The sequence below is a fragment of the Malania oleifera genome, chromosome 10 (assembly GCF_029873635.1).
Source record: "Malania oleifera isolate guangnan ecotype guangnan chromosome 10, ASM2987363v1, whole genome shotgun sequence".
In the NCBI taxonomy this organism is placed as follows: Eukaryota; Viridiplantae; Streptophyta; class Magnoliopsida; order Santalales; family Ximeniaceae; genus Malania; species Malania oleifera.
In genome coordinates this window covers 50,200,157-50,223,557 of record NC_080426.1, presented here as the reverse complement: position 1 = coordinate 50,223,557, position 23,401 = coordinate 50,200,157, and the positions used below count along the sequence as shown (strand labels likewise).

Below are 23,401 nucleotides of genomic sequence, written 5' to 3'. Positions count from 1 at the left end.
TACATACCCGGATGAGAAGAGATCGTGACACTGCCTTGGTCTCCCCGACTCAGGCCACTGCTCACCCAAATCAATCTAAACATTAAAAAAGGGGCAGAGTAATTAGATTCAAAGAAGGGGGAAGGAGGAAATAAAAACCACCATACTAAAATTCTCTGTTAGGAAACCCACTGGATTTACACACAAACTATAACCTTATGTCCTAAACACATGGTGGTACCACTGCCACATTTGTGCGCACCATCCAATACGAAAAAACTACACCTGCAAATGAAAACTCGAGCAGATAGCGACATACAGCAAAGTCCACTAATTACAGATTGATACCATGGCAATAGACACGTGTGTAAAACAAATAACCTAAAATTTACACATCTTTGGGCAATGTCTAGGTTACCCATTCTGTGGGGAAGTATGTCACCATCAAAATTTATTGTACAGGGATTCAAAAATTTACATGGTTACATTTTATATACATAAACAGCTGGCACTCAATGAACAAAAGCAAACCATGCACTGTATTAAGCATCGGCACAGGGGAGGGAGGAAGAGAAACATTAGTGTGCACTTCTTACTATACAAAACTGTGTATGTATAAGCTTGAAAAATCAAGCCAAGAAATTACACCCAACTGATCAAATATTGTTTCCTTTGCTGGCCGAATTTTCAGCATACAACACAGACTGGGCACCTCCTAAATAGTGTATGATACAACTTGAGTCACATATTGCAGTATAAACCAAGTTTTCAGCCACCAAGGATCCTGCCAGGATCTATTTACTTTACCATACCACAACAAACATCAAAACTTGAGAAGCATGTCTGCAAAGACTATGTTCTCTTCGAACTTTCTGCCATACATCTATCAGTGAACGCTAAAGCAGAGGCTGAAAGGCACTTAATCCAAGAAAATTGCACCATTAATGGCATGAATTCCATCATGTGGAACGATGAAATCTCAAAATAAGTTGGCTTTGGCGTAGAGGGACAGCCAAGAGACTGAATTAATTCCTGCACAGAGAGCACTTGAAACTTGGGTGGTGAGTTGAAAGCAATGTTGTGAACCCGATGTTCAAAGATCTTTCCATTTTTATCAAGTTTATACTCAGAAGTGCCATCAAATCGACCGTGAGCCTCCCATGGGACTCGTGGGATGCCATGGACAGTCCACCGAACCATTATGACACTCTCCACTGGTTGCCACACGCTAATGATGTCAATCCACAAGGCCTGGAAAAATATCTTGCCATGGAATCGCAGCGCCCAGAAGATTGATTTATAGTTCTGAATGCCAACAAAAGTGTTGAGAGGATCTTTGAAGACGATGTCATCCCTGTACAGAAAAAATATCTAATAAAATGTTTGAGCAAATAATTCCATGTCGTAGGCCATCTTTATAGGACTCGTAAATGCCATGTTGAGAAAAAAGGATGCAGATTTTATGCAGCTTTATTTAAAATTATATTAAATGCATAACACAAAATCTGGTCATGCATAAAATGCATCAGCTCATGGCACATGCAGTGCACGTAATACAGTAAAATATAACACTGAATCCGACCATGCGCAAAATAGCATACATAAGCTAAAAATAAATTGCATTAGCTTAAGGCCTATAGGGATGTGCAATGCAAATGCACAACACCATTGCAGCAAACAAACATGTTCAAATATTCTTTCAAAAACAGATCAAAATAATATATTTAAAAACTTAACATCTAGCCCAATAAAACGATAGTTTCCACACAAAACACTAATCCCGTGTTTGGGCTTGGAATCTAAACCTTGGATTTGGCTTGTACTAATTTGAACAGTCCAATACTAAAATATTGAGTTTCCAAAACACACATCCAAATACAAAGCCTGAAATCTATGCTCCCAACAAAACCACAAGTGTATATTAACCATTAAACTAAAAATAACAAAAAGTGAACCATATTCATTAAATAATGTGTGGGTACATATATACTGAATAAGATATTGATTTAAATATATTAATGTCATAATATTTAAGCCAAATAGAATTAATATGTACAAGATACTATATAATAAATTTGAATGGCCTCAAATTTCATACTCAAAGAGTCTCCTACTCTATATGACGTGGGATCATGTGCATGCCTCCATGCTTAATATGCTCATGAGTTTTAACCATACCATATGATATAAATACAAGGCGTCCAAGCATCACCCTTGCTGCAACAACAAAAACACATTCAAGACAAGCCAATATAAAACATAAAACAATTCAAAATAAAGCTGCAAGACTTGACCAATGCAGGACCATGCCTATCATGACCAATCACCCTTCCCAATCAGAAGTTCTGAACTCATACATTGCTCTACATCGTTCCTCAGGGGAACGTATTGATCAGATGTGAATATGAAAACTTCCCACATATTAGGTCTCTCCCTCATCCCACAATTCATCACCAATAAACCAAATATGGCTACATTTAAGTGTTTTCCAAATGACAACCAGCAGAGTCCTGGATCCTGTTTGCATCCATGTACTCAGCACAAAATACCCATAGTCTAAATTAATCAGAAACATCAATAATTTTTGAAGCGGCCTACAAATTCTACAAATCATCATAGGGCAGTTCAAACTGATTCAAAGAACAATTTTTGGAGACCTATATACTATTTCAAGAGGCAAGCTTCCTTTTTAATCACCTAATCATAGGTAAAATGTCAAAATCTATAAATTTCACAAATGCATTTAATAACATGACGTTCCACCTTAACTGAGGAAACGAAGTGGAGTTGAAAGCCATCCAGGAATCTGCCTGCAACAGAACCACAAGGGGGTAAACTATGTTGCCACTGCTATGAGTATAAAAGTGGATGTCTGCTCTGCTGTGGGTTGAGTGATACACTGGTATAGAAAAATTAATTGGTATGTCTTTACAAAAACCTTCGAAATGTCAAACTTAAAGATGTCTCTAGCAAAGTACATTTACGAAAATGCATCTAACATGTGGGCTCCAGGTTCACTCCTAAAAAAGGAAATGCAATCTATCGCAACGTCCCGGAGAAGGGCCCAGAATGGCAAGAGATGATAACAATATAAGTTCGATGGAGTCGTCACTAACCTATTATTTTCTTAAATGGGGTTAGTTCACCTAATCACTACTCGTAGATTGATCTCTTGACTAATCCTAAAGCCAAGAAACCAATAGTCTCGATTTACATTTGCCAAAGTTTGGATCAGGAGTTCAGTCATGCGAGTGGAAGGTACTAGCATCCCCTACACATATGTTATACGAACAGTACCTAATTAACTATGAATTATACCTAAATTGAATCTAATGATCTTTATTTAACTCCTTAATAAATAAATAAAACACTAAAATTTTCAAAAAAAAATATATAATAAAGTACAATTTAGGAATGTATAATAAGACCTCCAAAAGAGAAGATTTTATTAGATAAACCCCCTTAGAACTAATACAAGTGAGGTCTTAAAATACCTTTTTACCCTTTGTTTAATCATTGGGACGCACACACACACAAAAATAGAATATATACAAATAATAATCAAACAAATTCATCAAATTTGATCAAATAGAGTCTTTAAAATATTTCTAGATTTTTCCAAAATTTTTTAGAATTTGCCAAAAAAAATTCAACATTTTTCTGCAATTTTTTGAAATTTTAAAGACTTTTTCCTTCATTTTTGGTATTTTTATTTTTACTTTTTTTGTTATCAAAGTAAAAATAACTAATTTTTTTATTTATTTTTTAATATTTTTTCCTGATTTTTGTACTAATTTTTTAATTTTTTAAAAAATTAAAAATTAATTTTTAAATTAAATAAATAAACCGGCGATTCAAATAGGGTCAATTGGTCAACTCAGGTTGACCCAAGTCAAAACAGTTTGATCTGATTGGGACAAAGTGGGCTAGCAATGGCGACACATGACACTATTTTTTTTAATTTTAATTTTTTTTTGAATTTTCTGTAGTAGAGTGACGTCAACATGATGTCACTCACCACGTGGCATGATTTGGTTGATTCTGAGAATTTAGCATAGATCGCTAGCGTGACAGCAATTCAGCCGTCCAGAAAAAACACACATTGGACGACTAGAATTGCGCCATGTCTCTTCCCAGACATGCAGCCCTGAGCATGCCATGCGTCATCATCCGTATGATGACATGCATCTATATGTATATAAACCCCATTTTTTCCTCTCTTTTCTTTTCTTTCTCCACTTCTGTTCTCTCTTTCCTGCCCTCTTCTCTCCTTTCCTCTCTACTTTCCCCAAATCTCTTTGTTTTCTCTCTCTCTCTCTCGCATGGTTCTGTCACCCTCTCTCTCTTTCCCTTTTTTGCTTTCTCTCTTCTCTCGCATGAATCTTACTCTCTCTCTCTCTTTCACCTCTCCTTTTTCTCTCTGTTCTCACAAGAATCTCAGTTTCCCACTCTCTCTTTATTCTCTCTTTCCTTCGATCTCTCTAATTCTCTCCCGACTTTCGTTTTGCAAGTCTCAATTCAAAAGCAGGAGAAGAGAGCTTTGATCTCTCCACCAACAGATCCTAACCTAAAGAGATGGGTATCCACCCCCTTTTTGATCCCCTTTCTCTTCTTGTATTCTCAATCTTTCTTTTTGTTTTTCTTTTCTCTTCTTTTAATTTTTTTTCTACTTTTCCTGTGTTTTTTCTCACTTTCCTACCAATTAAAGAAATCAAGGTTAAGGTTAACCAAGGTTAGGTTTAGGGTTAGGCTACTCGAGTTTAGGGTTTGGTTGGGTTAGGCTAACTGTGTTGGTTTAAGCCCAATTTTAGCTTGGATTTGAAATTGGGCCACAAGCTAATTGGGAAATGGGTTCTTTTCTAAATGGACTAAATTAAAGCCAGATTCATTTGGGTCATGAGAGACAAAAAATGGGCAGATTGAGCTAGGCTGACGTAAGTCAATTTTGACTTGGGTCAAAGAATTTGGGTCAGAACCAGGTTAAGTACTCAGGTCAGTTGACTTGGATCCAAGTCTAGTTGACTCGGGTTTTCAAGTCGGATCCAAGTCAACACCCAGTCCTGGATATTCTGAACTGGGGTCAAATACCTGAATTTATTTGGAATTTTCTGGGAAAAAATCTGAATTGTTATCTTACTAAACTTGAACTCTAATTATTGAATCCTAAGTTCAAAATTCAACATTTGCCAAATATTGAAATAAATCTAATACCAAATTAGCCAGCGTTTACCTCTGTCCCTGAATTTTGACTTTTGCAGCTTCCTCTTCCTTTGCCCAAGCCTTCATGAATTCCTTTCTGCTGCACTTGCCCTTCAAACAACCTTCTTGCTCCTCACCTTTGAATCTCAAGCCTACCAACTCCCAGCTCTTCTTGATCCTCACGATTCTTTCAAAAACTCTCAATAAACAATTTACTCTCTATGCCTCAGTTTCTGTGTGTGTCCTTCCTTATGAAATCCTCTATTTATAGGCCTGAGGAGCAACTGGATTTAAATTTAATTGATCAATCAGTTTTAAATTGATCAATCAAGCTTAAAACTAATTTGCTCATTGAATTGATTAATCAATTTAAATTGTTCAATCACATTTAAAAACCAATTAATCTTTATTCAGAATTTTAACTGGCATTCTTTTGTGTGTGTGTGTGTGTGTGTGTGTGTGTGTGTGCAATTGCAAGCATGAAGAATCCGGCCCACCTCTTCTTTCATTTCATTTTTTCCTTTTCTGTTTTTTTTTTTTATTTTCAATGTAAAACTTCAATTTTCCCTGTATTTTCATTTTTCCTGTATTTCCTCACTTTATTGTATTAATAAATTTTGCCCAATTTTGTGTTATATAAGCCCCGGACAAAATTGGGTGTCTACACGGTCACTTCAGAACTTTCCTAGTGCTCCCTATTGACCCCTGTAAATCAAAATATTTAAAAGTAAATATTTTTCCCAAACTAGAAATGATATCAAAGCCTATCCAATCTCTCACAATCCCTTAAGAAATTATGTTTAGTCCAGTTTAAAAGATAAGTTTCATTATAAGAAATATAACTAGCTAAAACACAAATTTATTTGAACATTATATGCCAAAAACCAGATGTGACATGATTTTGAAAACCTGTTAAAGCATTAAAAAATCTCAGTGATTCTGACCATTAAATTCTTAAAGCGACTTGTATAGATTTACTGGAGTTCATACGATAAATAAAACTCACCAGGAACTAAAAGCTACATATCCTTAGTATAGGCATATGGTGTAGAGAAGGTCAAGTAATAAACACAGTTAGAACCCTTTTTATGGGAAATAGAAGATTTCACTGAGAAAAAAAAAAGATACCAATGTTGGAAAAGATTTCCAACCTGAAAAAGAAACCTACACAAAAGAGAAGGACAAATGAGGCTAAGATAATACTTGAAAGAAACCTCAATCAGACTTGCCCAAAGAGTGTGCCAATTGCAATGCTCCTTTCTCAGCCAAAAAAACTTCACATCTGCTTTAAGTTGCCACATGAAGAATATATTCAGAGGAAGCCATGTCCCAGATGGTCAGATATTTTTTAACAAATAAAAACTTCCAATCACTTAGAAATATAGTCACATGCTTCTACACCTTCTGAATAGCTAGAATATTTCAGAGAAGTCGCACCCAACATTACTTTCCAAGACTTCAGAATTGAACTCCCAACCAGGTAAATGCTCAAAATGAAGAAGCATATGCCCCAATGAACCTCCAACTAAAATGAGGGATGCACTCCAAATTAACAGTCTAGACATTCTCAAGGGGTGGATCTGTGAGGGGGTTTCAACAAAGTAGCCAAGAACAGGAGAATAAGCCTGAGAATTCTACTAGAATCTGCAAGTAGGGTAACCAAAACTGTGCTCAAAGTAAGAAGGGAACTTGATATTGGGAGAAGTTAACTTGGCTCGACTAAGTGAACCTCTCACCAGTAGTCATCAGACAGACAAGTAAACTATAGACAGATTTGAGAAGGTGAGTTAAAACAACTAATATTCAATTGATTTTTTTTTTTTAATGTTCCTAGATTTTTGTCATAAAAAAAAATCCCTCTAACGACCGAGATTGGCTGCACCCAATATCACCAATAGCAGTTGAATCACAAATTGTGTAGGTGTTAGTACTTCAATAAGTAAACAAAATCATGGTCTTAAATTTCCTTGAAATTGTCAACATTTCCGTCAAAATTTTTGATTTCCATGACCCTCAAAATCGAAATGGCATTCAATTTCCTTCTTGCATAATTTCCATCAAAATCTCAACGAATTATCTAAAATATATCGAAATCTAGAAATTTTAGCGAAACTTGTCAAAATTTGAACTATGCAATGAAATTTCCTCAAAATTCAAATGAGAGATTTAAGAGTGAAGTAAAATTTCTCTCTTAAATTATTTTATTTATTTTTATCGAAACAAAATACTATTACAAGTGCTTTTGAAATTATAAAAATAATAAACTTACAACAACATTTTTTTTAACCATTCATGACTAAATTATCATTATTTGCATAATAAATAATATATAAATGATTTATGAATTTCATTTGTATTAATTGATTCACTAAATATGTTTAATGTACATTCCCAGTGTGAAGGGACAGTGTACAAGAAATCATACATAAATGGTCGAATCCTATCTTACAAAATATGTTTGATGCACATATTATATTACAACTTCACCTCATACACAGCATAGATGCATTTACTTGTAATATACTAGTCTTAAAACGAACACTATTATTTCTATTAATCATTTCAAAAGCTTCATAAAAAAATTATATGCTTTACTACTGATTTCCATTATTTTTCCAAATAGAAATCGAAATTAACATCAAAAATAGAAATTTCCGTACTTCAGAGCTTCGAAATTTGAGTCAAAATCGAAATTGAAGACCTTGAACACAACTCCTCTTTACTTACATAGCTCTTGTTGCTTGAAAATTGGGGCTAAAAACAATGACCTCCCTTGAGGCTTATAAAAAGACAAGGACCTCCCATAAGTTTCTAAAATGACACAGACCTACTGGACATATAATTTTCTTGACACTTTACCCCTTCCATGAAAATTGATACTGGAAATTTGCTATATCAAGAAAAATAAAAATTGTTTAAACCATTTTGCCATCATTTTTACCTTTCCCAACCTTTTTTCCCATTTGATTTTAGATTTTGATTTGAGGCTTGAATTCAAATATCTTCCATTCATAGAATTTTTGAACATGCATAGGAAAAGAAATGCCATATTGGTGTCTGTTTTTTTTTAATTTCTAGATGATCCCTAGTGATAATTAGTAATTCTGGTTGGTGTATTTTTTCAAACACATTTTAGATACACAGTCCTCATCAGGAGTTTTAGGTGAATCTCTTTTGAAAATTGCATGTCATGTTCAGAAAGAAACTCTGTAATGCAGCATTTGAACCTGAAGTATGGGCGCACGAAGACATTGAGCAACCAGCACCAAGCAGGGTGCAGCAAAGAGGACAGTAGGAGGAAGACGAAGATAAGATTCAGCTTTCTGAGAGCAATCAGTGCAGATGCACACTGCACTCAGTTGAAATCACTGGTTGAGGACCATGTAAGCTGATTTGGAAGGCAGCCAATACAACTTGGGTCAAGTTCCTAGTTGCTAAGTTCACTGGCTCCAGAGACCCCAAATCCCCATTCAAATTCTGTATCTTCAGGTTTGAGGTCATATCTGACTCATGCTGATTCAGGTTTCAGTCAAATGAGCATGAGAGACTTGTATATGGGGATTTGGGAAGTGAAGCTCGTGAATGCAGCTGCAGCAAGCAGGATGAAGATGAGATGCTCTGCTTATGTTGTTGCAATGTTGTAACGTTCGGGTGTTTGTCCCAGTTTCCGCCACTAGTGGGCAATCAAGAGCCCAAATCAGCAGAAACATCAAACAGATACTTTTGCTGCAACTTTCTTTTTTTATTTTTATTTTTATTGTTTTGTAATTGTAGAGCAATTGGGGGACAAAGATGGGTAACCCATTTTGTGCCTTAAAGCTGGAGATACCGAAAGAGAGAATAATTGAACAGGAGTTAAGAAAAACGTCAAAAGACTGTCCAAAAAAAAAAAAAACAGAAAATTTGACACCCTTTTTTTTGTCACTGAAAGGAGAGTTTAATGTCATTTTCAGAAACTACGGGTCAGTGCCTCTTTAATAAATCTCATGGGAAGTTGTGTATTTTGCCCTAAAAGTTAAAAATCTTATGATCATACTTCACAGGTAAAACAAAGCTTTAAAAAAAAAAAAAAACAAAAATTGCCATCAGCATACAGTTTGAACTTTAACTATATAGCTGATTATTTAGTCCACACATAGCAGAAGCCACAGGCCCACAAACTAGGCAATGTACTTGATAATAACTAAGAATGTCATGGTATCAACATCACACACATACAGAGTGCACACAGGAAGAATTAATTTTTACTTCAGTATTACCGCACATAGCTCTACTTATTGTTTGAAATTCAACAAAGAACACATTCTTGATCAGAGCACATTCATTCAAATCCTTTCACAGATAATTATTATCAATGACAAGTTCTTGCCACAAAATTGAAGAATGGCCTTGCTCTAGTTTCTTTCTTCTGCTTCTTCTACCTTTTTTTTTTCTTTCTAAACATCTAAAATCCAAATTGCCAAATACATTGATTTTTAACAATTCAACTTATTTTGTAATTATCTGGTGACTGGTCAATTAACCAAAATCCATATTATTCATCTCAATTTTCAGCTGAACTAATGGACATTCTTAAAAACATGTTTCCTCTCTTTCTTTTCCCTCCCAAAAAGTAACCAATCATTAGTATAGGATTTTATCAATTAAGGTGGTGTTTGGTTGGGAATCAACTCTAAGAATAAGAAGCGGAATGGTTGATTCCCATTTCTAGCATTTGTTTTACGGTAATCGCATTCCGATTTCCATTCCATGAAGGAACCAGATTCCCCCTTTTGCCTACTTTTTTATTCTTGTCTCTTATTCCAGAATCAAATCCTAATTCCTAAAAACACAGTATTTATTACCCTATTCCTTATAAGGCATATACATACATACCCATGCGTGCCTACATATAATATGTTACATAAATTTAGAAAATAACAATCAAATATATATATATATATATATATATATAAAATCTAAAACATCATTATTAATATTTTTTATTATATAAATAATATTATAACATATAAAAATCAATTGAATGGTACTAAAAATATTAAAATATTACAATATAATTGTGATATGATTATTGATTTATTATATTATGAAAAATGATATAAAATATAAACTATTATGATATTATCATTAATAATAAAATTTAATAATGAATGTATAATATTAATATGAAATTATAAATTATATAATACATATTACATATGCAAAAAATAATACTACCATTATTATTTATTTTATGTTATATATAAATAATATTATAACACATAGAAAATAATAGAACAATATTAAATTATAAAATACTGTGATATAATTGTGGCATCGCTATCTATTTATTATATTATTACATATAATCTTAAAATTAAAAAAAAATATTAATTATTAATATTAATAATACAAATATATAATAGTAATAATATACAAAAGAATATAATACTATTGCATAATAAAATATAATGTTACGGTTGTTATTTTATTTTATTATTATTTTATATTTAATAATAAATTATGTTATAATATTAATATATGAGATTATATTTACATTTAATAAATTATATATTAATATATCATAATCATAAAATATAAGATAAAATGTAATATTAATAATGTAGTTAAAACAAAAAACTAATAGTCAATGTTTTAAAAGGCACGCGTAAGCCTTTTGACAATTTGTTTTTTAAGATAAAAAATTGTCAAATAAATTATATATATTTAAAATAAAGTAAAAATTAAGAAAATCACAAAAATAATGTAGAAAAGAAAAATTAAATGTACTCCGTAAAATACTTGCTACGCAAAAGGCGTGTTTTTTGTAAAAATGCGTAAGCCTTAGCATGTAATGTGTTAGCCTTTTTGGAATTTGGTATTTTAGATTGAGCCTCAAGGCGTTTTAAGCATGCCTTGCCTTGAGGCGAGCCTCAATTGAGCCTTTAAAACACTGCTAATAATAAAAAATATGATAAAATATAATATGTAAAGTATAATCAAGTACATGATTATCAAAATGTTTGGTACTGTAAAAATTATTTATTATATAACTTAATAAAATAATGTCATATAATAATTATATATTTATAATATTATTATTTTATATTAAATTAATTGAATAAATTTTTTATACTATAATGTCATAATTGATAAACTAAACTCATTTTCGATTCTTATATCTATATATACCAAACACTGTAATATGACTTTGATTTCGATTCAGTCTCGCACCAAACATGAGAGAGGAATCTAACATTCTGTTTCTGATTCTAGTGGACCCCAATTCCGATTCTGATTTCGATTTCAACTATGAAGCGAATGCAACCTTAAAGAGTTTTTCATTAACATTGAACCACAGTTACAGCATAAATATGTACTGACGTGAGCCTTATCTGTCAGTGTGCTGTAACAATTTGAAAAATAAAAATTAAAACAAATAAGGGATGAGGTTGATGTCAGGACAGGCAATGATTATCTAATATATGTCCCCTCAACTGAAACAAGTCAAAGGGAACCATGAGCTCGTCATGAAGCAAAGGTAATAGTTGAAAACTGAGGCGTTTCATCATTATGCTTTCTACTTGATCAAGAGAAGAAAATGTAATGGACCTCCAATTCTTCGCGAGATGCTTTCTCACAAAAAAAGGGTAAGTAAACCTCATAATGCTTTGTGCATGAGCAAAACAAAGGATTAGCCATAAGGAAAATGGCAGTGAGGTTGTCACTTCACAAAAAGCAGGGTGCTAAACAAAGGAACGAGAAGTTCATGAAGAAAATTTTGCAGCCAAGAGAGTTCAGCAGCAACATTTAGCAAGTCCTTAATACAACCTCAGTGATTGAATGAGAGACACACTTGTCTAGTAGATGACCAACTAAATTACTCACAAGATAAACACAGTTAATCATAATGATCTAATGATCATCATTAGAGTCAGGGTAAAAAACCAAATCTAATGTAGGAGAACGACAAATAAAGTAGTTATTGGAGCATGCATATACTAAGAAACCTTGTTGAAAGCAAAACAAGTTTCATGATGAGTAAGGAGCACGCTTTGTCAGACTTCCCCAGTGTTTTTATACAGAGTGGTCTCTTCAAATGGATAACCACCAGATTTTGTAGATTTTGTAAGGGTCAGATTAGGGGCCATTGGTGTAGAATAAGATTTACCAGCTGCCATATGCACCAGATTAAGATGATTCGAAATACATTTACCTTGAGAAAGAAATGGGTCAGTAGAAGACCCATTGGCCTCCAACCAAGAAAGCAGCATATATTTCCCAGATCATTGACTGGAAAATCAACTATAGGCTGTCAAGACTCGAGAGAGAAGATAGAAATGAAGAATCACAGGCAGTTAGGATACTGTCATCCATATAAACTAAAACCAACACAATTACTGAACCCTAAAAGCAAATGAATAATGATGCTTCAGAGACAGCATCGTGAAGACCAAGTTCTGAAAACTTTGAAGCAAGTTGGGAATACCAGGCACAAGCACTCTAGATAGCCTTCCATAGGCAGCCACATCTGAAGAAGGTATTTATGATCAACAAAAACTGGAGGCTGGGATATAAAAACTGCTTCAGCAAGAAAACCAAGCTGAAAAGCATTTTGATATCAATTAATTGCAACGGCCAGCCATGCATTAGAGCTAAAGAGAGAAAGCAACAGAGTGTGGATGACTTAACAACAAGGCTAAAAATTTGAGTATAGGCCATCTTGTTGAAGAAAGCCCTTAGGCACAAGACGGGCTCTGTGCCTTTCAATGGAATGATCTGCATGCCGCTCAAGCTGGAAAATCAATTTACACCCACTAGGAGAAGTAAAGGGAAAAGGGGGGTCAAGGGACCAAGCACCACTGCAAGGGCATCAAACTCCTCAGTCATGGAGGCTCACCATTGAGGGTGTTTGATGGCTTGACTAAAGTAAGTGGATTCAATACGGGAACCATGCATAGCATCAGTAACAGAGGCAAAGGCATTAGGTGCAGAGGGGTTATGAGAAGCTGTGCGTGATTTGGCTGTCATTTGCATGAGATGAGAACTGAGAGCAGATGGTAGAGGAAGTTGTACAAATAAGCCAATGGCAGGGATAGAATAGGATGGAATGGATAGAGGAAAAGGCATGACATGGTAGAAAACAGATAAGGAAGCAGAGGAGGCATTGGCAGCATTAGTGGAGATGAAATAGGGCCAGAATCATGCAATGAGAAGGAGATGTGAGGAAGATTTGTAAGATTTAACTGCATTGAAGAGATGGAGAGAAAAGGAGATAAGATAGGTGGAGGCAAAGGAGGAGCAAAGGAAGGAGGCTTAAAAGTTAAAAGGAAAAAAAAAAAAATAGGGGAAGGAAAAAATGAGGTGTTGGACATGAGAGGGAATGTGGCAGGAGTATTCAATGCAGAATAAAGAAAATAAGACTCAGCAAATAAGACATAGTGAAATACATATATGAGGCTAGCAAGAAACCAGGAATGGTGAAAACAACGATAACCTTGAAAATACACAATGAAGGGAATGAAACTGGAGTTCTTTGTGACAAATGTATGGGCAAAGAAACGAGTAACAAGAAAAGAATAATCAGGGCTTATCAAACAAAACCACCAAAGGTAATGGGAAGTGTGTTTATGAGAGAACACATCATTTGAAAAGCTTCATCCGAAAAATTGAGGGGTAAGGAAGCATGTGCTGGAAAGGGTAAGACCAATTTCCATGATATGACAATGATGATGGCGCTCATGGTCCCATTTTGTTCATGGGTGGGCAGGCAAGACACAATCAACAATCCTCAATTGATCAAGGACCTTCCAGCATATTAATATTAACCACCCCAATCTTATTGAAGAATGGCCTCAATTTTACTTTGAATTTGTAAGAGATTTCAACTAATTAAATGTGGGAAAGATGTTGGCTTTAGATTTCAGAGGATAACTCTACTAAAATCATCAACAAAAATAAGTCAATAACGAGATCCATTTATTGATAACCCACGAGAAACACAACACAAAACCAAGCCTTAGTCCCACTAGGTGGGGGTCGGCTATACAAATTATTTTCTGCCAATTTATGCGATCATGGACCATTTCTTTTGATAGATTCAAGGATATTAAATCCTTACTCATTATCTCCTCCCAAGTTATTTTAAGTCTACCCCTACCCCTACTACTACCCCCCACAATAACTAAGTCACTCTTCCTCACAGGTGCACTATGCGGCCTACGTTGCAAGTGTCCATACCATCTGAGTTGTCCCTCCCTTATCTTATCTTCTATAAGAGTTACACCTAACTCACCACGAATATGTTCATTCCTAAATTTATCTTTCAATGTTATACCACTCATCCATCTAAGCATTTTCATCTCGGCAACTTTTACTTTTTGGATATTATGTTTCTTGTCGCCCAACATTCCGATCCATATAGCATAACTGGTCTTATAGTTGTCCTATAAAACTTTCCTTTCAATTTTAAGGGTATTCTACGATCACAGAGCACACTTGAAGCAGTTCTCCATTTTACCCAACTTGCTTTAACTCTATGCATTACATCATCTTCAATTTCTCCTTCAGCTTGCATAATAGATCCAAGGGATCGAAATCTACAAGTGCTATTTATTTCTTCATCATCAAATTTAACTTTGTCTCCAATATTCCTCCTATCATTACTAAAATTACATTTCATATATTCTGTCTTATTTCTACTTATCCTAAAGCCTATAGATTCCAAAGCTTCTCTCCATAATTCTAACTCAACCTTTACTCCGTCCCTAGTTTCATCAATTAATACAATATCATCTACAAACAACATATACCATGGAACCTCCTTTTGAATACTCTTAGTCAATTGGTCCATCACTAAAGCAAAAAGATAAGGACTCAAAGCAGATCCTTGATGACACCTATGGTGATTGGAAATTCTCTAGTTTCTCCATCTATAATCCTTACACTAGTCTGTACTCTATTGTACATATCCCTAATGACATCGGTATACCAACTACATACACCCTTTTTTTCTAAAACCCACGAACCTCCCTAGGTATCATATCATATGCTTTCTCAAGGTCAATAAATATCATATGCAAGACCCTGTTCTTTCCCCTAAACTTTTCTTTTAATCTTCTTAAAAGATAAATAGCTTTTGTGGTAGATCTCCCAGGCATAAAACCAAAATGATTTTCTGAGACCTTCATTTCTAACATTAATCTTTGTTCAACTAACATTTCCCATAGTTTCATCGTATGACTCATAAGTTTAATTCCACAATAGTTATTACAATTTTGAATATCTCCTTTATTTTTGTATATAGGTATTAAAGTGTTTTTCCTCCATTCATCTGGCATTTTCTTAATTTTTACAATTGTATTAAATAAATTAGTTAACCATATAATTCCGTTATCACCTAAGCATTTCCAAATTTTAATTGGGATGTTATCTGGTCCCATAGCTTTCCCATTTTTCATCTTTTTTAGTGCAAACTTAACTTCGTTAACTCTAATTTTGCCAATAAATCTCATATTTTTAGTCTTTTCCTCATTTGACAATTCTAAGTTTAAGCCTTCTATTTGGTTTTCATTAAACAACTTACTAAAGTAACTTCGCCATCTTTCTTTAATGTTTTCGTCCTTAACCAAGACAATATCATCATCACTTTTTATACATTTTACATTTCCTAAGTCACTACTCTTCCTTTCTCTAGCTTTAGCAAGTTTAAATAAATCTCTTTCCCCTTCTTTTGTACCTAATCTATCATACAAACTATTAAATGATCTATATTTAGCTTCACTAACGGCCTTTTTTGTATCTTTTCTTATCTCCTTATATTTTTCAAAGTTATCTCTGTTTCTACATTTTTGTCACGTTTTATACCAAATTCTTTTTGTTTTAATGATTTTTTATACATCTTTATCCCACCACCAACTCTCTTTGCTATTCGAGAATCTTCCCCTTGATTCACCTAAAATCTCTTTTACTATTTTTTTAATAGAGCTAGCTAATCTATTCCAAATAGTATTTGTATCTCTCCCATCCTCTTTGCTATTCGAGAATCTTCCCCTTGATTCACCTAAAATCTCTTTTACTATCTTTTTAATAGAGCTAGCTAATCTATTCCAAAGAGTATTTGTATTTATCCCATCCTCTATGATCCAATCCCCATCTTTGATCATTTTATCTTTAAATTTTACTATATTTTCTCCTTTTAGGATATACCATCTAGTTTTCTTACACTGATTTATTTTATCATTTTTCTTCTGTTGACCTTATAGGTCACACCCGGTTTTAATAATGACAAATACTTAGGTATTTGATTGTTTTCAAGTGTATATGCAGGCTTAGATGAGCATCTTAAAGAATGGCACTTGAAGCAAGACATGAAGACCCTGAAAATTCTATTTCATATTGTAAATTCAATTTATGTAATATGAGCCTGTAATAGTGTAACTAGGGATATAGTCTGTAATAATTACCTGCATATCATACATATATATGATAAGCTCAGTAAGACCCTAGTATGACTCTAGGTCCCAACACTCATGCACATATATCATACAAAAATGAGGAGTGTTAAAAATGAATAAAATTCAATAATATAGGAAAAATTGAGAGAGGTCGGGCGACGGGACCCTAGGGGTTCATTTCACCTCAGGCACCCGAAATGTTGAGAAGTCAACAGTTTGACCATGCTTCGAGCGACCGAACACATTTTGACCATATCTTCCCCGGGCGATCGAATCCCTAACCTGACACCTTTTCACCAACCCGGGCGCCCAAACATTACGTTCAAATACGCCTCGGGTGACCGAATTGGCAAGTTCGAGCTACCGAACTTAGCTTCAGGCACCCGAGCCGCGGACAGAAACATTATGTCTTTTGTTTAGCCAACAAATCCCAAACTGGGGCACCCAAACTTCGAAAAAGCACTTTTTTGGTTGAGTCTGTTCGAGCAACCGAACCTTGAGTCAAGCACCCGAATCACGCGAGTTAAATTAATTTTTACTGAAATTAAAAATAGTTAAACAAGGTTGATTTTGCTAAACATTTTTTAACAAATTGAAGAATGCCCTATGTGTCCCACAACGGTTATAATTTTGCCATTCTTTATATACAGGGGCTCATTTGCAAAATTAAGTTGTGATCAGCAAAAATCATTAGTGGAAAATCCTCTCTTTTTCAGAAACTCATATTGCCCAAAATACTCTCAAATACTTATTCCCTTGATACATTTTAGCATTGTGAGAGCATATTGGTTGTGCTAGTGTATATTAGGTATTGCTAAAACTCCCATTTGTTTGATTGATTTTTGATATTATTTTTTGGGGAGTTTGGCTAAGGTTTATCCCACAGATTTCAATATTATAAATCTTGAGTTGGGATAAACTAATAGGCTTAGGGATCTTTGCATTGTCATTACAAGATTCCCTTAGCTTTGATTCTATTGTGCAAAAACATTTTCTACAAGCTATAATATTTTTCAAACTACTCTTGAGCTCATTACATTGAAGGAAAATACTTTAAGTTAGTTTGAATATTTGATTAAGCATCTTTGAAACCCTGATTTATTATTGAGATTTGATATTTACTGTTTCAAAGAAATAGCTTGATTAGAACACTCTTGAGCATATTAGTGATAATACCTTGTTGAGTGTTGCTAGCACAAAATCACATCACTGACCTTACATTTCCTATATTGTTGATGTGTGGTTGATTGAGTATACTGTGCGTATTGTAGTGCATACCTACTTAGTTGAGAAGCACATTTCTTTGTACGAAAATTTCATATTGATTGTATTCTAGGCGCGGGCTTGAAGAGGGAGACTAACCCTGTGAAATAGTCTCGGACTGGCTTAAACCCAGTTAGGAAAACTAGGTGCGTCATCGTGGTAAGGCGTATTGGTTAAGGTCAGCCCCGTTAATTGACCTGATTGTAACTGGTGTCGCTCCACTCGTTAAATGAGCATTAGTGAAATCCTCGGACTTGCGAACTAGAAGCGGGGACGTAGGCACAATTGGCCAAACCCCAATAACATATTTGGTGTTGATTTTATTTTCCGCAATTTACTTTTTGCACCTGTATGTTTATGTTTATCGTTTAAATATTTGATTGGGATTGTGAATACATAGAAAGACCCTAGGCTTGTGAAATACTGTTTGCTAGATTAGTTGAACCTAGGGGATTAATTTTTAAATACCCAATTCACCCCCTCTTGGGAATACACCAAAGCTAACATCTTCCATTTTTTAATATATATATCTAACACTAAAACTTTATGTTGTGTGGTTAGGCTTTCACTTGGAATAATTTTACAATCCTTACATAATAAATGATCTACCTTCCAAGTTAAAAAAAAAAAAAAAAATCTATTTAGCTTCTATTTTGTCCACTTTTAAAGGTTGTTCAGTGTTCTTCTCTCTTCTTAAAGCAAGTATTCATTATACTAAAATCATATGACATAGCGAAGTCTAAGATCATCTCCCCAAACTCATTTTTGTCTCCATATCCATATCTTCTATGTATCCTCTCATAATTTTTATTATCTCTTCCAACATATCCATTCAAATCTCCTCCTATAAATATTTTCTCAGTCCCTAGTACGCCTTATATAATACTATCAATATCTTCCCAAAATTATCTCTTAAGATTTTCTGCTAAGCCGACTTGAGGAGCATAAGCACTAATGATATTAATTATCGCTTGCCCTAATACCATCTTGATTTTTATAATTCTATCCCCTACTCTAGTTACATCCACAACGCTATCTTTTAAGTTTTTGTCTATAATAATACTTACTTCATTCTTATGTTTTTCTTTTCCAATGTACCAAAGTTTAAATCCTGATATATCAATTTCACTAACTTTCTCCCCCACCCACTTAGTTTCTTGAAGGCAAATTATATTAATTCTTCTTCTGATCATTGTATCCACAATTTCCATGTTTTTACACGTAAGTGTCCCTATATTCCAAGTTGCTAATCTAATCCTAGTTTCCTGAAGTAACGTCTTTACCTGCCCACATCCAAAATGAAACAGGAACCCTCGAATATTTGACACCGTAGCCGGGTGTCACGGGCTAAGCTTGTTCAGGGCATTATGCTTGCCTATGACCGCTTATCTCGTGTGTTTGGGATGGGTTTCCATCATGTAAATACTAGTGTAGGGTTATTTTCTAGTATTTCTTTCATTGTAAGCCAAATAAGGCAGTATGACTCCTCGGTCACTTTGATGTTTCCTAGTGCTAGAGTGAGAATGGCCTAGAAAGCTCTTTAGGGGGAGGGTGAGTGTTCATCAGTCATTGTAAAACTCACTAGCAATTGTCAACGTGCTTAGCCTACTTGCCTCCCTCGCTAAGTACAACATGTCAACGGAGGATTTATTAATGAATTACGTTTGCTTCAATATTTACTGCTTGGTTGCCACGGCTTTCATGAATTGCTTATTATTTCCGCTGCTATCTGATTGAATGTTAATGAAAGTGCTTCGTGGATGAATGTTGGTAAACAAAAGGCTGGCTAGTTAAGCAAAAGTGCTTTAACTAGCGCCGCACGGCCCTTCACAACGGTGTGAAAAAGGCGGACCGTGACACCGGGCGCCGACACTCACTTCGAGGCGACGACCTAGCCCACCTTCGCCCACTTTTCGCTACACCCAAGTGGTTCAAGTGCAACACATCACTCGTAGGGGACGCCCCAACAAATATGCAGAGTAGCCCTAGGTTGAAAATGAGAAAATGACAAAGCATAAATCTAGCCACGAGGACAAGTAGAACAAAAGGAAAATAAGAACAGAGGCAAATTAGAATGCCAAATGAGACACACTTTAGGAGAAGGATAATTGATGATGACGTGTTCATAAAGGCCTGCTAACCAACCAACATAAATGAAGGTGGAGAACATGAGGACAAGGGAGAAAGAGACAAAGAGGCCTAAGATTGTATAATCAATTCTCCATTCGGCCTCAAAAAAGAGGGATCACTGCAGTGCAATCCTTAACAAGACAAAAAGTAGCATTAAATTTAAAAGTAACATCATTATCACAAGTGAAAACAAGAGACACTGAGAAGGTTGCAAATGATGTGGGAAACTTGACAAACATGATAAAGAAATAGATGCTTAAAGGAGGAAGAAGAATGCAAAAGAGCCAGTTTGTTGAAAAGAAAGTGCATTACAATTCCCAACTGTAACACAATCTGAGCCATGGTATGGATAATGAATTATCAAACTTGATAAATCAAAAGGTAGTTTGTAGCACCAGAAAGGCAGAAACAAAAAAAACCCACAGTTCTATTGATGAGTAAGAGGCAGCAATAACAGCATACAGTAATACTATGGTCAAAACAAGAATAGCACCACAATGTTTTATGCCTGCTTTGCCTCATATTTGAAAAGAAGCCCATGAGTTAGAAGCTCCTTGTCAAGAAGAATATTGCCAACATTGAGAATTATACCTAAAGTTTAGAAGAAGGGGCAACATCTTTCCCATTTGTGAACTGTGGATGAGAGCCTGAAAAACAGTTGTGAGAAGAATTGTCTCCAGAAAGTTTTTACGGGAACAGGGCCTAATAGCCACATTAACAAGGGGCAACAAGATCTTTGTATGAGAATGCTCTAACCAACATTCACAGGTGAACAAGAGACCACTGAGATCATCAAGATCAATGACTTCAAAACAATTCGTGACTGCGACCACGAAAGGATCATATTCATCATAGCAAGAATATAAGAAGCCAACTCAGAGTTAGACACTGTTTCACCAATAGCCGCTAGTTGATTTGCATAATCACACTTCATTTGAAAATATTCCAGCATCATCACATACCCTTTGATTTATCAAAGGGAGAGCTTAAGATTCATAATCTAGGCTTAGATTGGGAGGCAAATCGACGACTAAGACTCATCCAAACAGCATGAAGGGGTGTAATACCAACAACCTGTGCAGGAATAGATTTGGTTGAAGAATGGAGGAGAAAGCTAAGAATCAGCTGATCCTGCTTTACCAAAAAGGCCAATAGCAATAATTTGGGTTGATGATTGGAAGGAGTCACATCACCAGTGAAGCCGAAAGAAGCTTTAATGGGTGTGAAAATGATCCATCGACAAGCCCTTCAAAATCATGCCAACGAAAGGATGGGAATGATTTGGGATTGCCAAAGCACGAAATTACCTCTGTAGCTTAAAGAGGTAGAGACCGTAGAGTTACTCAAGGTGACGGCAAAAGAAGAAGAAGAGGAAGAAGCTGAATTTATCGGATCCAAAGAATATGGCAATACAACTAGAACTGCAATAGGCTTCACAATATAAGAAAAGGAGTCCATTTCAAAAGCCATGGCAGGGTAGAATCCTTCGGAGGATATAATACCATGTAAGATTAATCAGTTAAGGGTTTTCCAGTGACATTGAACCACTGTAACAATGTGTACATCTGCTGATTTGAGCCTTATATGTAAGCTGAGTCTTAAATCAGTCATCTAGTTGTCAAATTTCCAACCATGATATCCACGTGCTAGTTTCTTCTTCTTCATAGTTCTCAAACAAATATGCTAGCAATGAAAGAATGAGAAATAAATACAAAATTGAAACCAGTGACAAACGAGAAGGGCATTGCTTGTTTAGCATGTTTCATGTAGTTTCCGATCTTTGAAAGGAAAAACCGCTGTGATTTTGGTTCTTTAAAGCGGGCAAAGCACTCCTTAAATGCCAATTACAAGGTCTCAAGGAGAATCAAATACAAACCTGTAAATATCGTAATTGAGCTCCCTATAAAATAGCTCGGGAAATCCCTCTCTGAGAGTCCGAATCGCATAACCCGTATTCACATAATAATTCCGCTTCTCTTCATCCTCCTCCCTCTGCTTTAGCGACGATCCTTGCTTTACAGGAGCTGAAAATTGTATGTACAATCTCACATTCTTCTCGCTGTCCGAAACCCCAACCTCACAATTTTCAATCTTAGCCCTAATCCTAAGCCCAACTTCCCCACCGGTCTTCAAGTTCGAGAAGCATTTGACATTTCTAGGGTTAGGTTTTGACAGAACCTTTACCGGAGGTTCCCAGCGCCGGGAGCCGGAGATGGATGAGACGTCGGGGTAAGGAATGAGGAAGGCCATCGGGCGTCAGATGCCGAGGTCGTTCTCTGACAGAAAAGATCAGCGGAAAGTAAGCCTGGAAAGGGCCATATTTTCTTCGCGGAAGTGGAGAGTTTTTCGTTCGCGGATATTCCAGACGAGGTTCCGTTTATCTGGGTAGAAGACAGAAACAAAATATATATATATATATATATATATATATATATATATATATATATATATATATCTTTCAAATTTTGAAAGGGAAAAAGGCACAGGAAGTCGCATTTTTCGGATAAGTTTGGTTTGGATAATTGGATTATCGGGTAATTAAAATTACTAAAATACATGATTGGTTGTTGGAATATGTTGGGGTCCTTCCCTATTTTTCCCATTTTGATGGCTCATTTTCCAGGGTTTATTGTGCCTAATTTATTCCTAAAATTGTAACTTTCTTTGCATTTGGTTTATTTATTATATTTCTTCCTAATTGCTTATTTTCTGTTTGAACACTTAAAAAAAAGTGTTTATAGTATTTATCACTTAAAATAAGTACTTTATAAAAAAATGGTTTTTGATTTATTGTACAACAAACATTTATTACAAAAAGTATTTTTTTAAAATTATTTTTTAAAAACTAATTAAGTAAATTTTAAGAAGGATGGTTCTTTTGCCACTTATAAATAATAGCTAACATAATTATTAATTAAATTTTATTATGCCTTATAATATATTAAGTATTAATAAAATATAAAAAAAAACCATTTATAAATTTAAATTAGCATTAAAGAAACTGAAATTTTTAATTTAGTTATTAATACTATATTTAACATAAATTAACGTGATAATCATATGTCGTAGATATACATTAATAATAAGATTATTTTTAATTTATAAATAATATTTATTTTCGTTTATAGAGATATTTAAATTTTAATTAAAAAATAGTATAATTAGTATTTAAAATTTAATTATAAAAATATTAATATGTTTATTTAAAAATATATATTAGTAATTATAATTTAATTTTGGATTGAAAAATAACTATTTTTTTAATTTAAACTGATATTAAATAAAATTAAATTTTCAAATTTAATTAATAATGTTATTTTTATCATAATTTAATATGATAGTAATATGTTACAATATACACTAGTAACAAGATTATTAGTAATTAAATATAATAA

At 34.4% G+C, this 23,401-nt stretch overlaps 1 protein-coding gene across 1 annotated transcript; it reads right to left on the bottom strand.

Moving 5' to 3' along the window:
* Window positions 1-345: 345 nt before the first annotated feature.
* Window positions 346-22,417, bottom strand: LOC131166464 (uncharacterized). The gene is made up of 2 exons (XM_058125058.1): window positions 21,883-22,417; window positions 346-1,333 (listed from the first exon to the last, which is right to left on the bottom strand). Exons 1-2 carry the CDS (start codon window positions 22,254-22,256, stop codon window positions 832-834), a joined length of 876 nt encoding a protein of 291 aa, XP_057981041.1. The 5' UTR covers window positions 22,257-22,417; the 3' UTR covers window positions 346-831.
* Window positions 22,418-23,401: the final 984 nt, after the last annotated feature.

Coding starts and splice junctions, on each gene's coding strand:
- LOC131166464 (XM_058125058.1), bottom strand. CDS start 22,256: ATGGCCTTCCTCATTCCTTACCCCGACGTCTCATCCATCTCCGGCTCC. Junction 1,334..21,882: donor CTCAATTACGATATTTACAG/GTTTGTATTTGA, acceptor TTTTCTGTACAG/GGATGACATCGTCTTCAAAG.